The sequence below is a fragment of the Mustela putorius genome, unplaced genomic scaffold (assembly GCF_011764305.1).
Source record: "Mustela putorius furo isolate JIRA1106 unplaced genomic scaffold, ASM1176430v1.1 tig00000145_pilon_pilon_pilon, whole genome shotgun sequence".
Classification (NCBI taxonomy): domain Eukaryota; kingdom Metazoa; phylum Chordata; class Mammalia; order Carnivora; family Mustelidae; genus Mustela; species Mustela putorius.
The window spans coordinates 29,545,950-29,560,676 of record NW_025421294.1 but is presented as its reverse complement, the minus strand read 5'-3'; the positions used below and the strand labels follow the sequence as shown (position 1 = coordinate 29,560,676).

At 36.1% G+C, this 14,727-nt stretch overlaps 1 protein-coding gene across 2 annotated transcripts in view; it reads left to right on the top strand.

Annotated features, from left to right (window-relative positions):
• Positions 1-14,727, top strand: part of LYRM7 (LYR motif containing 7) — a 33,125-nt gene that overhangs the window by 13,508 nt on the left and 4,890 nt on the right. For both annotated transcript variants that reach the window (XM_013055041.2, XM_004737421.3), the window contains exon 4: positions 816-897. In XM_013055041.2, the coding sequence (XP_012910495.1) occupies positions 816-897 (82 nt within the window). The remainder of the gene's footprint in view (positions 1-815; positions 898-14,727) is intronic.

Below are 14,727 nucleotides of genomic sequence, written 5' to 3'. Positions count from 1 at the left end.
ATATTTATTAATATTAATATCTAATCAGAAAAATCCATAAGCATTGAAAAACTGTCAATGGCAGATAACAGTTTCCCTAGAATTCTATTTTTTTCTTGAAAATGTGAATTTTATCATTGTCAGCAAATACAGTTAGTTGTTTTCTTGAAGTAACAGAGTCAACTTGTTCATTTTCAAGAAAATGTTTGCCAAATACCCAAGTATAAATGATCATAGTTCGTCTACTGTTCATTCATATAAAAGTGTATTCCATGGAGAAAGCTTTACTTCTCACAACTTGGTGCAGAGAGCTTTAGTATTATGAAAATCATTTTGACTTCATGGTATCTAAAAGGATCTCAAGGTCCTTCAGGAGTCCACAGCTTTGAGAATCTTTGTTCTAGTCCACTTTATTTTGCATATGATAAATTCTGAAACTTAAAGAGAGTAGGTTTTTAACCCAAGGTCTTATATTTAATGATAGAGCTATTTCAACTCCTAGTTCAGTATTATTTCTAGTATTTAGAACATCCAATTCTATAAAAGAAAGATTCAACCCTCTCCCAAAGAAAACAACATTTTAAACATAAAAATATATATATTCCAACAAAAAATATTCTGAATCTCTTTTGGAACAAAATATGGAACAGATGGATAAAAGTTAAAAGTACACACATGTCTGAGTTTTCTGTATGCTTGGAATGGTTACAAAAAGTTAAAGGCAGTATAACCCAAAAAGAAATAACTGTAAACTTACAGTTTTCAAAAAACAGTACATTCATAAGGACCATTGAAAAAATACCCAAAGGATTTATTCTGTTTGGTTTTCTTAACAGCTAATAAAAATAGCTTCCGATGTTGAATTGTTGCTCAGAACATCTGTTATACAAGCTATTCACACAGACCACAATACACTGAGTAAGTAAAATTTAAAAAAAAATAATTTGTGACTTCATTGTATTTTAAAATACTGAGCAATTGCAACACTTTTAATGTTGAATAGTAAAACAGCTTGATTTTGCCAGTGTATATGTATCTTGTATACATTTGTAAGGCTACCATTTTAAATGGCAGGTTATAAAACTTTGCTGTACTGTATTTTTTTCTTTTTCTTTTTTAAATTTATGTTTTCTTTTTAATCTTAACCACTGGTTACATTACAGACTAGTTAGAAAGACAGTATGACTAGCTTTTCATCATATTTATTTGGGGTTCTTTCGTGTTATCTTTTATCACCTACTTAAACTGTCTAGTTCTTTACCTTTTATTCTATGAATAGAGTTATTTTTAAAATGGTTATAAGAAATGGAGATATAGCTAAGGATCCTCCATTATACCTCCAGACTCCTTGTAGGGCTTCAGCAGAGTTTTCATTTCACATTATATTTTGTTTGCATTGCCTAAATAAATGTATCTTTGGGGACAACAACAAGAACAACAAAAGAGATGGTATTCAAATTTTCGAAAGGCTTCTTCTTTTTTTTAAGTGAGCTACCAAATTATACAAGCAGAAAAGTGCACAATTTATAACTATATAGCCAGTGAGTTTTCACAAGGTGAAATATCCATGTAACCAACATCTACAGTAAGCTATTTAATATTACCAGTATCTCCAAAATCCATCATTTCCTCATGTCTTTTCCAGATACCCCCTTCCAACAAGCGAACCACTATACTACTACTACTATAGATTTTAAACTTAGTATAATAAAATGTTCGAACTTCATGTAAATGGAATCATATAGGATTACTGTTTTGTCTAGTTTCTTTCAGCATTATATTTGTGAGATTCATCTATATTGTTGTGTATACCAACAATTCTATGACTATTGTTTGTATATACCACAGTTTATCCTTCCTGTTCATTTGGGTTGCTCCTAGTTCTGCACTATAATGAATATTGATTCTTTGAACATTATTGGATGTGCCTTTTAGTTTAAAATTTGTACATATATGAAAAATGAAATGTACACATATATTTACACATACATGTACATATGTATGTACATATATATAAAACATATATATACACAATTGACCCTTGAACAGGAGAGGGGCTAGCGTTGCTGAAGTCCTGCATGTTAGAAAATTCATGTAGGGACACCTGGGTGGCTCAGTGGGTTAAGCCTCTGCCTTCAGCTTAGCTCATGATCTCAGGGTCCTGTGATCAAGCCCCACATCAGGCTCTCTGCTCAGCGGGGAGCCTGCTTCCCCCTCTTTCTCTCTGCCTGCCTCTCTGCCTACTTGTGATCTCTGTCAAATAAATAAATAAAATCTTTAAAAAAAAAAAAAGAAAAGAAAATTCATGTATAACGTGCCTGGCTAGCTCAACTGGTTAAGCATCCAGCTACTGATTTCGGCTCAGGCCATGATCTCTGGGCATGGAGCCTGCTTAAGATTCTCTCTCCCTCTCCTGCCCCTCCCCACTGCTTGAAGTCTCTCTCTCTCTCTTAAAAAAAAAAAAAATTATGTATAACTTTTGACTACCCAAAAATCTGAACTACTGATAGCCACCTTTAATGAGAAGCCTTACTGATAACATAAGCAGTACATTAATACATATTTTGTATGTTATATGTATTATAAGCTATAGTCTTAAAATAAGCTGGAGAAAAGAGAATGTTATTAAAATCATAAGAGAAAAGACATTTATAGTACTCCACTGTATTTATGAAGAAATCTTAATGTATGCTGCTGCTAACTGGTTTTCCAAAGTGGTTAGACTAATTTACATATCCAGCAGCAGTGTCTGGCTCCAGTAGCTTGACATCCTCATCAGCGCTTAGTACTCTACATCTTTAATTTTCGCTTTTCTGATAATTGTGTAATGGTATTGCATTGTGATTTTAACTTAAAATCTTTGGTAACCAATGAGGTATTAGCACCTTTTCAGTTGTTAAATGGCCATTTGGTTATTCTCCTTTATGAACTGTCAAATTATTCAAGTCTTCTTCCTGTTTTTCCAAGGGGTTATCTGCCTTTTTATTATTGATGTGAAGAAATTATATGTTCTTCTATATAAGAACATATATGTTCTTATATGTTTATTATTGATGTGAAGAAATTTGTATGTTCTGAATATGTATTCTTCCTTGCATATGTGTCTTATAGGAATCTTCTACTTGATGGCTTGCTTTTTGTTTTGGTAATGTTTTTTGATAAGAAGGTCTTAATTCTAATGTGATCCAGTTTGTCTGTTTTTATGTTTATAGTTGGTACTTTAGAGTCCTGTAAGAAACCTTTGTCTATCTCAAGCAAGGTCATAAGAAATTCTCTTGGGCTTTCTTCCCAAAGCTTTATTGCTTGATCTTTTCCATTTGGTTGTTTATATCAACTAGAGTTGATTTTTGTTTATGATGTGAGATAGGAGTGAAGATTTTTTTTCAATTTTATTTATTTATTTATGAAGGCCGGGTTGGGGGGTGCACAAGCAGGGGTAATGGCAGGGAGAGGGAGAAACAGGCTCCCTACTCTGCAGGGAGCCTGATGCAGGACTCAATCCCAGAACCCTGAAATCATGACCCAAGCCCAAGGCAGACACTTAACTGCCTGAGCCACCCAGACGCCCCTTTTTTTAATTGAAGTATAGTTGCCACAGTGTTATTTTAGTTTTTGGTGCACAACATAGTGATACAACAACACCGTAGGTACTATACTAATCCCAGGTGTAGCTACCATTTGTTACTACACAGCACTATTACACTACCATTGACAATATTCCCTACTCCATACCTTTTACCCTGTGACTTATTTATTCCGTAACTGAAAGCCTGTACCTCCCACTCCCCTTTACCTCTTTTTGCCCATTCCCCCACCACTGTCACCTCTGGCAACCACGTTTGTTCTCTGTATTTATAGGTCTCTTTCTGCTTTTTTATTCATTGTTGTTGTTGTTTGGTTCCACATAAAAGTGAAATCATAAGCTCTTTGTCAAGAATTATTTTTTTACATGTGAATTTCCAGTTAATCCAGCATCATTTATTAAGAAGACCCCTTGGGGCACCTGGGTGGCTCAGTGGGTTAAAACCTCTGACTTCGGCTCAGGTCATGATCCCAGGGTCCTGGGATCAAGCCCCACATCGGGCTCTCTGCTCTGCAGGGGGCCTGCTTCTCTTCCTCTCTCTCTGCCTGCCTCTCTGCCTACTTGTGATCTCTCTGTCAAATAAATAAATAAAATATTTTTTAAAAAAAACTTTTATAAAGAAGACCCCTTTTTCCCCACTGCAGTGCAGAATCACCTTTGTTCTAAAATCAGATAACTATATATCTGCATATATGTTTCTGAACTTTATAATCTGTATGGTTTTTCTATCCATGCATCATATCCCATAATGTCTTAATTATTACAGCCTTATAATAAATCTTGAAGTCCTATAGAGCTTTAAAGTTATTTTTAGTTCATGAGAATTTATCAGAAATTACTAGCTCATTATGCCTCCATCAGAAAGGATGAATACCCAACTTTTGTAGCAACATGGACGGGACTGGAAGAAATTATGCTGAGTGAAATAAGTCAAGCAGAGAGAGTCAATTATTATATGGTTTCACTTATTTGTGCAGCATAACCTAATAGCATGGAGGACATGGGGAGATGGAGAGGAGAGGGGAATTGGGGAAAATTGGAAGGGGAGGTGAATCATGAGAGACGATGGACTCTGAAAAACAATCTGAGCTGAGGGGTTTGAAGTGGCGGGGGGGGGGCATGGGAGGTTGGGGTCCCAGGTGGTGGGTATTATAGAGGGCACGGATTGCGTGGAGCACTGGGTGTGGTGAAAAAATACTGAATACTGTTATGCTGAAAATAAATAAATTTAATTTAAAAAAAAAAAAAAGAAAGAAATTACTAGCTCTAGGGGCACCTGGATGGCTCAGTGGGTTAAACCTCTGCCTTCAGCCCAGGTCATGATCTCAGGGTCCTGGGATCAAGCCCTGCATCAGGCTCCCTGCTCAGCGGGGAGCTTGCTTCCCCATCTCTCTGCCTGCCTCTCTACCTACTTGTGATTCCTCTCTCTGTCAAGTAAATAAATAAAACATTTTTAAAAAGGCAGTACTAGCTCTGAGTTGTATTTATAAGAGCAGTAAACATAGTTAATCTAAATTGCAAATTTTAGTCATCATCTTTAATCTTAATAATGATCTTTAGAGCTTTTGTATAGTATAGCAACATTTTATACAGGTGGTCACAGCTTAATGTTATTTTTAACATTTTAAAAAAGGTATTTTTATTTATATGAACAAAAATTTAGGTTATTTCATCTAAATCTGATATCCATATTTCAGATGCCTGGTTTTAGATGCAACAGTATTGCTTTAAATTTCTTTTTATCTGTTGGTTTTCTGTATAATTTCATTCTCCCACAAGATTGGAAATTTTGACTCTTTCATGGTAATTAGTATAGAATGCTGTATTACCTTAATAATGGCCCCATTCTTTCTATTAAGAGAAATATGGGTCTCTTTTTCTTAATTTATTCCTGTGAATCCAAGATACAACAAATCTGATTTTTTTTTTTAAGATTTTATTTATTTATTTGAGAGACAGAGATCACAACTAGGCAGAGAGACAGACGGGGAGTGGGGGGGGAAGCAGGATCCCTGCAGAGCAGAGAGCCTGATTTGGGGCTCTATCCCAGGACCCTGGGAATCATGACCTGAGCTGAAGGCAAGAGTCTTTAACCCACTGAGCCACCCAGGCGCCCCAACAAATCTGATTTTTGTTTTAAAGATTTATTTATTTATTTATTTGACTGACAGATCACAAGTAGGCAGAGAGGCAGGCAGAGAGAGAGGAGGAAGCAGGCTCCCCGCTGAGCAGAGAGCCCGATGCGGGGCTTGATCCTAGGACCCTGGGATCATGACCTGAGCTGAAGGCAGAGGCTTTAACCCACTGAGCCACCCAGGCGCCCCAACAAATCTGATTTTTTAATCTCTGTTTTACAATTACTTTAAGCAAATCTCTCCATAAATTTTAGTAGTGTCTGTACTGGTATACAGAAATGAATTAAAATTTTGCTACTTGGCTAAAAAGCAAGAATTGTGATAGTGTGTTTCTAAAAAATATTAGATAATGTCCCAACATGAAAAATAATAGAAACTGAAAATAATAAAATTAAATAATCAAGTTCAGAAGCAGATACATGAATTCTAAATCCATGTTTCTTTTTCCTTCTCTTTCAAATAACTAGAGTAGAAATAAAATATGAACACCTACCAAGAACTCTTTTTATACTGAATAACTTCTCATTGTTTCCTTCTTATTTTTTTTTAAGTAAGCACCATGCCTGAACTCACAACCCTGAAATCAAGAGTCACATGCTCTACTGACTGAGCCAACCAGGCACCCCTCTCATTTTTTCCTTTTAAAAAAAAAAATCACATCTCTCTCCTTGCAGAGAATTACCAGCTTCTTTATTACAGATCTAATAATTTCATCATTTGAAAAAAACTCAGTTTTTGAAACTTTGTAAAATGTCAACATTTTATTTTTTAAAATTTTTTAATCTCAATTCCATTATAGTCAATATACAATGTTATGGGGTACCTGGGTGGCTCAGTCATAAATGTCTGCCTTCGGCTCAGGTCATGATCACAGGGTCCTGGGATGAAGCGCTGTATTGGGCTCCGTGCTTGGCAGGAAACCTGCTTCTCCCTCTTCCACTCCCCCTGCTTGTGTTCCCTCTCTCGCTGTGTCTCTATCAAATAAATAAATAAAATCTTTTAAAAAATAGTGTTGTATTAGTTTCAGGAATACAATATAGTGATTCAGCAATTCTATAAATTACTCAATGCTCATCATGGTAAGTATATTTTTAATCTCCTTCACCTATTTTACCCTTCCCCCTGCCCACCTCCCCTCTGATAACCATCAACTTATTCTCTAGAGTTAAGAGTCTGTTTTTTGGTTTGTCTCTTTTTTGTTGTTGTTCACTTGTTTTGTTTCTTATATTCCACAAATGAATGAAAGTATGTGCTATTTCTTTCTCTAACTTATTTCACTTAACATTATGCTCTCTAGATCTGTCCATATTGTTGGAAATTGCAAGAGTACATTCTTTTTTATTGCTGAATAATATTCCATCTTATACATGTAAAACCACATCTTCTTTATCCATTTATCTGTCAGTGGTTACTTGGGCTGCTTCCATAATTTGACTATTATAAATAATGCTGCAGTAAACATAGAGGTGCATATATCTTCTCAAATCAGTGTTTTCTTATTCTTTGGGTAAATACCCACTAGTGGAATTACTGGCTTATAAAGTAGTTGTATTTTTTAATTTTTTGAGGAACCTCCATACTGTTTTCCTCAGTGGCTGCACCAGTTTGTATTCCCACAAACAGTGCATAAAGGTTCTTATTTCTCCACATCTTTACCAACACTTGTTGTTTCCTGTCTTTGATTTTAGCCCTCAGGCAAGTGTGAAGTGATACCTCATTGTGATTTTGATTTGATTTTCCTGATTATGGATGATGTTGAGCATTTTTTCATGTTTCTGTTAGACATCTGTGTATCTTCTTTGGAGAAATGTCTATTCATATCTTCTGCCCATTTTTAATTAGATTTTGGGGGGTTTTGGTGTTGAGTTGTATCAGTTCTTTGTGTATATTTAGATACTAACCCTTTATCAGATATGTCATCTGCAAATATTTTCTCCCATTCCATAGGTTTTTAGTTTTGTTGATTCATTATTTTTTTCCTATTTGTCTTTTTTTAATTTTTTATTAACATATAATGTATTATTAGCCCCAGGGGTACAGGTCTGTGAATCATCAGGTACACACATCATAGCACAAACCCTCCCCAGTGTCTATAACCCAACCACCCTCTCCCTAACCCCCTCCAAATTCATTATTTTTTTTAAAAGATTTTATTTATTAGTTTGACAGAGAGAAATCACAAGTAGATGGAGAGGCAGGCAGAGAGAGAGAGACAGGGAAGCAGGCTCCCTGCTGAGCAGAGAGCCCAACATGGGACTCGATCCCAGGACCCTGAGAGAATGACCTGAGCCGAAGGCAGCAGCTTAACCCACTGAGCCACCCAGGCACCCCAAATTCATTATTTTTACAATCTTTTCAAATATTGGGGAAACTGGGGCAGGACGAGAAAAAAAATATTAGGGAAACTTTTTATTTCCATATATTCCCTACTTTTTTCTGTGCATCTAGTTTATTTGTTTTTTGGTATCTCTGATACATGAGTTTGGATTAATCATAATCTTTGATTCATACCATTTTCATCATTGGTCTAGCCTAGCTTTGCTAGGTATTATATAGAAAAAGAATAACTATGATTAGATAAATACTGAAATTATCCCCTTGTTCTATATTTGTTCATTGGTTATTGACATTTGTCACAGCCCTCTTTCTCATATGAACATTGGCAGCTGGTTTCATTGTTGGCCTTTTTCAAACATATATTTTATAGACAGTTACCAAATTTGTGAAAAAGAAAAAGCTATGTATAAGAAGATGTATGATGAACAAATTGTGAACAAAAAAACTCAGGGCTTCATGTGGTTATATATTAATCATACCTCATTTCTAAAAGTTCCAGGGGCGCCTGATGGTTCAGTGGGTTAAACTTCTGCCTTCAGCCTGGGTCATGGGATAGAGCCCAGGGTCCGGCTCTCTGCTCAGTGGGGAGCCTGCTTCCCCCCACCCCCTCCGCCTGCCTCTCCACCTTCTTGTGATCTCTCTCTCTGTCAAATAAATAAATAAAAATCTAAAAAAAAAAAAAAAATTCCAGGAAACTATTCTTTATTTCAGGTATATTTTTAAACTTCTATTCTTTGTTTTTTTAATATTTGTCTTTGCCTAAAACAATCTAATGTTTTTTTATTCTGAGGCAAGTTCATGTGATCCAACAAACATTTATTGAATACATACTGTGTTAGGCACTGAAAATAAAAAATTAGCAAGACAGTTCCTGTCCTAATGGAACTTAGAGTGCTGTGATAAACAGTTAAGTATTACAATCATTTGGGCGCCATGAAAAGAGAGGCAGATGTGTAGTTGAGGCACATAGGCAGAGTTCCAAATCCAACACTTGGTGGGTCAGGACAGATTCTTAGAAAAAAACTGGATTTTTTTCAAGTTCTTTAATTTGAGTTTATATATATCTGTGTGCTTAATATGTTTAGAGATCTTTCTAGAACTGTGGAGCTAAATATTCTAAATATTTTAATGCCCTGTAATTTGTTTATATCCTAAACAACATTCTGATTACCAAACTCATAAACATGCCACTGATAGATTTTTTAATTGAAATATAACATAAAACATTGTCTTAGTTCTAGGTATGTAACATAATGATTTTATGTATCTATATATGGTGAAATTATTACAAGTTTTTAGTTAACTTCAACAACCATATATAGTTACACATATTTTTCTTTATGATGAGTTTTTTAAGATTTACTGGGTTTTCTTATAAGAGTTTTAAAAATTATTCCTCTCTCTCTTCCTGCCTCTCTATCTACTTGTGATCTCTCTGTCAAATAAATAAAATCTTTAAAAACAAAAAAAGGGGGGTGGTGCCTGGATGGCTCAATGGGTTGAGCCTCTGCCTTCAGCTCAGGTCATGATCTCAGGGTCCTGGGATCAAGCCCTACATCAGGTTCTCTGCTTGGTGGGGAGCCTGCTTCGCCCTCTCTCTCTGCCTGTCTTTCTGTCTACTTGTGATCTCTCTGTCAAAGAAGTAAAATCTTTTTTAAAAAAAGATTTTTTAAAATTATTTTTATTTCTTTAAGTAATCTCTACACCTGATGTGGGGCTTGAACTCATAGCCCTGACATGAGGAGTCATATGCCCTACCAACTGAGCCAGGAGGGCTCCGCTAAGGTTTACTTTCTTAACATCTTTCAAATATATAATGCAGTATTTTTTTAAAGATTTTATTTATTTATTTATTTGACAGAGATCACAAGTAGGCAGAGAGGCAGGCAGAGAGAGGGGGAAGCAAGCTCCCCGCTGAGCAGAGAGCCCAATGTGGGACTCGATCCCAGGACCCTGGGATCATGACCTGAGCAGAAGGCAGAGGCTTTAACCCACTGAGCCACCCAGGCTGCCCTATAATGCAGTATTGTTAACTGTAGTCACCATGTTGTATATTATATCCCCAGAGTTTATCTTAAAGCTGGAAGTTTGTATTTTTGGCCACTTTAACCCATTTCATCCTATCCCCATACTTTTCCACCTCTGAGTCACTCATCTTTTCTCTTTATCTGTGAGGGCAGTATTTTATATTGTATTTGTTTTAGATTCTCCACGTAGGTGAGATCATACAGTGTTTGTCCTTGTCTAACTTATTTCACTTAGCATAACACCCTCAAAGCCCATCGTGTTTTCACAAATGGCAAGATTTCCTTCCTTTGTTATGGCTAAATTATACTCCATCATCTATCTATCTATCTATCTATTTATCTATATACACACAGCACATTTTCTTTATCCATTCAGTGTCTATAAACACTTAGATTGTTTCAGTGTGTTGGCTATTATAAATAATGCTGCAGTGAACATATGGGTCAGATATATTTTCAAGATAGTGATTTCATCTTCTTTGGATAAATAACCAGAAGTGGAATTGCTAGATCATATTGTAGTTTTGTTTTTTTGTTTTTTAAGATTTTATTTATTTATTTGACAGATCACAAGTAGGCAGAGAGGCATGCAGAGGGAGAAGGAGAAGCAGGCCCCTGCCGAGCAGAGAGTCAGAGAGTCAGGGCTTGATGCCAGGACCCTGAGATCATGAACTGAGCCGAAGGCATAGGCTTAACCCACTGAGCCACCCAGGCACCCTGATCATATTGTAGTTTTATTTTAATTTTTTGAGACTACATACCGTTATCTCTAGTGACTGCATGCATTTTTAGCAGTAGTCCACAAGGGTTTCCTTTTCTTCACATCCTTGCCATCCTTTCTTGTCTTTTTGACAGTAGCCATTCTGACAGGTATGAGGTGCTATCTTATTATGGTTTTGCTTTTCATTTCCCTGATGATTAGGGATGATGAGCACCTTTTCGTGTATTTATGCCATTTATAGGTCTTTGGGAAAATGTCTGCTCAGCTTCTGAGCATATTTTTAATTAGATTTTTTAATTTAATTTTTAATTATATGTTTGGTGTTTTGCTTTTGAATTATATGAGTTCTTTATACACTTTAGATATTAGTTTCTTATCAGATATATGATTTGCAAATATTTTCTCACATCCCATTGGTTGTACTTCATTTTGTTAATAATTTCCTTTGCTGTACAAGAAGCTTTTTAGTTTGATTTAGTCCCACTTATTTATGTTTTCTTTTATTACCTTTGTTTTTAGTGTCTGATCCAAAAAAGTCATGGTCAGGGCCAGTGTCAAGGAATTTATTCCCCTGTGTTTCTTTCTAGGAGTTTTATGGTTTCAGGTCTTCAGACCTTCAACCGATTTGAGTTCATTTTTGTGTATGGTGTAAGTTAGGGGTCCACTTTCATTTTCTGTATATGTGGATGTCCAGTTTTCCCAGAATTATTTATTGAAGAGACCAGCTTTTCCCGTTGTATCCTTTCCCATTTCCTTTGTCGTTAATTAACTGATAGTATATGCATGGTTTATCGCTGGGCCCTCTGTTTTATTCCATTGATCTATGTATCTGTTCTTATGTTTTTATGCAAATACCGTATTATTTTGATTACTATAGCTTTGTAGTATAGTTTGAAATCAAGAAGTGTGAAGTCTCTAACTTTGTTCTCCTTTCTCAAGGTTTCTCTGGCTTTTCAAGGTCTTTTGGGATTCCATATAAATTTTAGGATTATTTGCTCTATTTCTGTGAAAAGTACTATTGGAATTTTGATAGAGATTGCATTGAATCTGTAGATTCCATAGGATATGAGGGATATTTCAACAGCGTTAAGTCATCCAACTTATTAGCATGGAATAATTTTCCATTTATTTGTGTTGTCTTATTTCTTTCATCACTGTTTTATAGTTTTGAGTATATGGGTCTTTCACCTCCTTGATTAAATGTATTCCTAACTATTTTATTATTTTTGCCACAGTCATAAATGGGATCCTTTAAAATTTCTCTTTTTGATGATTTGTTAGTAGCATATAAGCATACAACTGATTTTTTGTATGTATATTGATTTTTTTATCCTGCAACTTTACAGAATTTGTTTATTCTAGCAGTTTTGATAGTCTTTAGGGTTTTCTATATATAGTGTATTATCTGCAAATAGAAACCATTGTTCTATTCTTATTAGGATACGTTCTATTTCTTCTGCTTGCCTCGTTGTTCTGGGTAGGGCTTTTAGTACTGCATTGAATAGAAGTGATGAGAATGGGCAGCCTTGTCTTGTTCATGATCTTAGAGGATGAACTTTGTTTTTTTATCATTGATATGATGTTAATTGTGGGCCTGTCATAGTCATTATGTTGAGGTTTTGCTGGAAGTTTGTATCATGAATAGATATTGAATACTGTTTAATGCTTTTTCTATGTCTTTTGAGTTGATTCTATGATTTTTTTTTATTCCTTCATTTTGTTAATGTGGTATATCACATTGATTTGCAGATGTTGATTTGCATTCCTGGTATAAATCCCACTTGATCTTGGTTTAAGATCCTTTTCACATATTGTTGAATTTGGTTTGCTAATATTTTGTTGAGGATTTTCACATCTATGTTCATCAGGGATATTGGTCTCTAGTTTTCATTCCTTATAGTGTCCTTGTCTGGTTTTGGTATCAGAGTAATGCTGGCTTCATGAAATGAGTTTGGAAATACTGCTTCCTCTTCTATTTTATTTATTTATTTTTAATCTTGACCTACATTTTTATTTGAGCCAAAGTGAATTAAATAAAGCCTTTTTATTTTAAGAAATTACTTTTTAAGTGATACATTTCATATGACCGTAATAGATAAGGTTTTTCAGGAGCCTAAAGTATAGGAAATAAATCATGATCTCGGTATAGTTCTTTTTCAAAATCTGACAACTTTAATAAACTTACGCTGTTATGACACATTGACATCTAATATAGAGAGCAAAGTCAGGGACTTTACAATCAATAAAGCAATGTCGCAGTGAAAAATAGTATACAGCGTGTAAATATACCCATGATAAATTTGGCCTAATGAAAGTGCTGGAAGTTAATTTAGAAAAAATCAGTTTTAGGGCACCTTTTTTTTTTTTCTTAATTTTATTTATTTGACAGAGATCACAAGTAGGCAGAGAGAGAGGAGGAAGCAGGCTCCCTGCCAAGCAGAGAGCCCAATGCGGGGCTCGATCCCAGGACCCTGGAATCACGACCCAAGCTGAAGGCAGAGGCTTTAACCCACTGAGCCACCCAGGCGCCCCTTTAGGACACTTTGTGATTCCAAAGGTTACCTAATAAGGTGAATTGGGTAAAGGGATGGAGTGAACATTTGATAGGTTTTCTGGTTATTACCACTCTTTGAATTGATCATTTTGTTATTGGGATTTCCATCTCATTGAATTCTTTTTTTTTTTTTTTAAGATTTTATTTATTTATTTGACAGAGAGAGATCACAAGCAGGCAGAGAGAGAGGAGGAAGCAGGCTCCCCGCTGAGCAGAGAGCCCGACGCAGGGCTCGATCCCAGGACTTTTAGATCACGACAGGAGCCAAAGGCTGCGGCTTAACCCACTGAGCCACCCAGGCACCCCATTTCATCGAATTCTAAATTCCCATCATAGAATATAGAAAATCCACTTCTTCAGTTTTCTTTACAGCTCAGGCATAGAATTTATTTTATTTTATTTTATTTTTTATAAACATATAATGTATTATTCACTTCAGGGGTACAGGTCTGTGAATCATCAGTCTTACACAATTCACAGTACTCACCATAGCACATACCCTCCCCAGTGTCCATAACTGAGACACCCTATCCCTCCCTCCTCCACTCCCCAGCAACCCTCAGGTTGTTTCCTGAGATTAAGAGTCTCTTATGGTTTGTCTCCTCCCAATCCCATCTTGCTTCATTTTTTCCCCTTCCTTAACCCCAACAAGCCCCTGCCCTGCCTCTCAGATTCCTCATATTAGAGAGATCATATAATTGACTTTCTCTGATTGACTTATTTCGCTATGCCCTCTAGTTCCATCCACTGTTGTTGCAAATGGCAAGATTGCGGGGGTTTTGATGGCTGCATAGTATTCCACTGTGTGTGTGCGTGCGCGCGCGCATGTGTGTATGCGTATGCATGCACACATGTGCACACACACACACACATATATATATGTATATATGCCCCACATCTTCTTTATGCATTCATCTGTACATGGACATCTAGGTTCTTTCCATAGTTTGGCTATTGTGGACATTGCTGCTATAAACATTTGGGTGCACGTGCCTCTTCGGATCACTACAGTTGTATCTTTCAAGTAAATACCCATTAGTGTAATTGCACTAATCGCCTGAGTCATAGGGTAGCTCTATTTTCAACTTTCTGAGGAACCTCCATACTATTTTCCAGGGTGGCTGCACCAGCTTGCAGTCCCACCAACAGTGTAGGAGGGTTCCCATTTCTCCGCATCCTCTCTAACATCTGTCATTTCCTGACTGTTAGTTTTAGTCAGGCACAGAATTTGACATAGGTGAAGTATATTCACTCATAATCAGAAATGAACTTGAGAAAAGACAGTTGGCATAGAATCTCTTTTGCAGGCAAGGGTACATCTGTGGTTGTAGAGTCAAGTTACTGATTCAGAAGTGGCATTGTTGTGGTGGCAGGAGCAGATGTAGTAAAAT